The sequence below is a fragment of the Chrysochloris asiatica genome, unplaced genomic scaffold (genome assembly GCF_000296735.1).
Source record: "Chrysochloris asiatica unplaced genomic scaffold, ChrAsi1.0 scaffold00084, whole genome shotgun sequence".
Classification (NCBI taxonomy): domain Eukaryota; kingdom Metazoa; phylum Chordata; class Mammalia; order Afrosoricida; family Chrysochloridae; genus Chrysochloris; species Chrysochloris asiatica.
Genome location: NW_006408602.1, coordinates 11,629,401 through 11,632,508, shown reverse-complemented (window position 1 = coordinate 11,632,508; position 3,108 = coordinate 11,629,401). Strand labels below are relative to the sequence as shown.

The 3,108-nt window shown below is 33.0% G+C and overlaps 1 protein-coding gene across 1 annotated transcript in view; it reads left to right on the top strand.

The window, feature by feature from the left end:
• Nucleotides 1-2,350: 2,350 nt before the first annotated feature.
• Nucleotides 2,351-3,108, top strand: part of MANEA (mannosidase, endo-alpha) — a 20,773-nt gene continuing 20,015 nt past the window's right edge. Inside the window, exon 1 of the mRNA XM_006865854.1 lies at nucleotides 2,351-2,924. Coding sequence (XP_006865916.1) covers nucleotides 2,381-2,924 — 544 coding nt within the window. The 5' untranslated portion in view covers nucleotides 2,351-2,380. The remainder of the gene's footprint in view (nucleotides 2,925-3,108) is intronic.

Below are 3,108 nucleotides of genomic sequence, written 5' to 3'. Positions count from 1 at the left end.
TTGAGATCACAGATTTCTCACATTCTGCTCACTATTCTTATGATGTCTACCCTTTCATTATGTTGGTTTTGGAAAAATACCAAACAGAAGCAGTTATGTGACATGGCATCAACTGCCCCTAAGAGAGAATCAACCATAGTTTCAAAAGTATTCACATGTGAAAGTACCGACAGCAAAAAAATACAGGTTAAAAAAAAAAAAAAAATTAACATAGTTATTAAAACAAAATTTCCAAACCCATCTACCTTTGTTGTTTAAAGTTCATTTCTGTGGCTTTTTATATGAGTTGCTGTTAAGTGCCATCAAGTTAGTTCAGACTTATAGTGACCTTGTTGTATAGGGTTTCCGAGGATCAGATGCTGAATTTGAATTGCCGACCTTGCAGTTCAAACAACTTGTGGTCCAGTGCTTATCCCACAGTTCCACAATATTTAGGTACACTTAATTATAACGTATGCAAGGTTAATTATATATATACACATGTAGCAATGTACATATATCCATACCGTTTATGTGTATGTGTAAATAAAATTTTCTATGGTCAATATGAAATTAAGATTGGTTAAGGATGCTCTTGTGGGGAAAACATAAAGAAAGGTGAGGGAATAAAAAATGCATAATTCAAGCAGTTGCCCTTAAGTGAGCAGTAAGACCAGGATTGGTGATTGAAAGGGGTCACAAAAGGTGATAAAGAGCTTTTACACTGATCATTTTGTTTATGTAGCTTAGGAGATGGATACTTAGATGTTTACTTTATAATTATACTTTTGACTGAATACTAGGTGTTGTATGTTATTAAGATGTGATACATTTCATAATTAAACAAGGTTGCTTTTGAAAAGAACCTCTGATTCTAGCTCAAAATGAAATAGTTTTAATGATATTAATGTTTGTTGCATGCACACATGATTGAAGCAGCAGTTTGTAGAAGGTGTATTAGAATTACCTTTCAGACTGCTTGCTGTACTTGTTTGCCTTTTTCAATCAGTGTTATCATTATTTTAACTTTAGTTCTCTAGAATATCAGCATGATGTATTGTTGAAAAGTCACTTTATAAATAAAGCGATTTATTTATAAATCATTGCCAATTTTCTATCAAATAAATTTCTAATAAGAAATTTGTATATAAAAGATGAATATTTTATTCATCTGTGCTTATGTCTATATGTAAATATTCCTATACATACATATAAAGTCCTGGTGTGGATAATGCGCTGGACCACAAGGTCCACTTGAGCCAAAAGGTCAGTGCTTCAAACCTACCAACTGCTCCTCGAAAACCCTATACAGAGTTGCTATGAGTCGGAACCGACTTGATGGTACTTAACAACAACATGCATACATATGTGGACATATATATGTTCCTGGTGTGACACTGTGGGTTAATGCGTTGGACTGCAAGGTTGGTTTGATCCACAAGGTTGGTGGTTCAGGCTCACCAGTCACTCCTTGGAAATACAGGGTCCCTATGGGTAGGAACTGACTTGGCAATACTGCACAACAACATTTATATAGCAATATCAGCATTAAAGCACACGTATAACATCATTTCAGAAGATACAAGTTATTATTTATAACCTTTGCTAAGTAAGACATTGTAAAGATACAAAGTAATAAAGTTTAAAAATACTGGAACCATCAAATTTATGATCATTTTCTCCTGCTTTCACTGCTTTTTCATTTTGTCTGATTCTATTTTAGTTGAAAATGTTATTTTAAATATGTAAATACTGTCTTCTTATGAAATTGATACTTCTGTAAAAAAATAAAATGAAAAATCCACTTTGTTGAAAATTCATTTTGTGTCTTGGCTTTTAATGTACTCACAAGTATTTTCTTCTATTAACTGTGATTTTAATTTTATACCTTATAAAATGTTAGTTGAAAGATGAGGCTGTTTACTCCCATAAAGAGTTAGTGGTTTTGGAAACCCAAAGGAACAGTTCTGCCCTGTCTTACCGTATCCCTTTGTGTCGGAATCTGTCATTTCAGTGCGTTGTATGTAGAGGAATATTCCTTTACTATATTGAATATGCACAAAATGTGGTCACATAGTGAAAGTTAATTATATTTAGCTTTCTTAAAATTTCTAGAATGTTTATCTGACTGAATATAATTGTCATGCAAACAAAGGTTATATTTCTAAATCAATAGTGTCATAAATTCTAGCCAGATTTAGATTCCTTTGTAGATATCAAAATTTGATGATATAATTTAGATTGTAATGCATGTATCAATTTTTCAATAATAATGAGTTTTATAGATTTAAGTTTTCATTTTGACTGTATTAGAAAATATTATTCATACCACTTACTATTTTTTTTTCCCCCCCAATAAATTACAGCAAAACATCTATTTTGGAGTTTAAAGTATGTCATCATGGCAAAGTTTCGGAGAAGGACTTGCATCATTTTGTCTCTTTTCATTCTATTTATTTTCTCACTGATGATTGGTTTAAAAACTTTGAGACCAAATACAGCTACATTTGGAGATCCATTTGGACTTGACATTCTTCCAGACTTTCGACAACAAACTATTCACTTGGAGAAAAAATCTGATTCCAAAAAGAGTGACAATATCAACCATGAAACAAATTCCAAGAATTTAAAAAGTGTAGAGATTACTATGAAACCTTCCAAATCCTCTGAACTTAACCTAGAAGAACTGCCACCTCTAAATTATTATTTACATGTATTTTATTACAGTTGGTATGGAAATCCACAATTTGATGGTAAATATATACATTGGAACCATCCATTGTTGGAGCATTGGGACCCACGGATAGCCAAAAACTATCCACAAGGGAGACATAATCCACCAGATGATATTGGTTCCAGCTTTTACCCTGAATTGGGAAGTTATAGCTCTCGAGATCCTTCTGTCATAGAAACCCACATGAGACAAATGTGCTCAGCTTCCATTGGTGATTATTTGTGTGTGTATGTATGTGTATGTAGTTAAGGATATTTGTATAAACATGATTTTTTGTGGAACATTTAATGGCTAATTGTTGTTGTGTGAAGTGCCATGGAGTTAATTCCAACCCATAGTGACCCTGTATAGGGTTTCCGAGGAGCAGCTGGTGAGCTTGAACCATTGACCTTGCA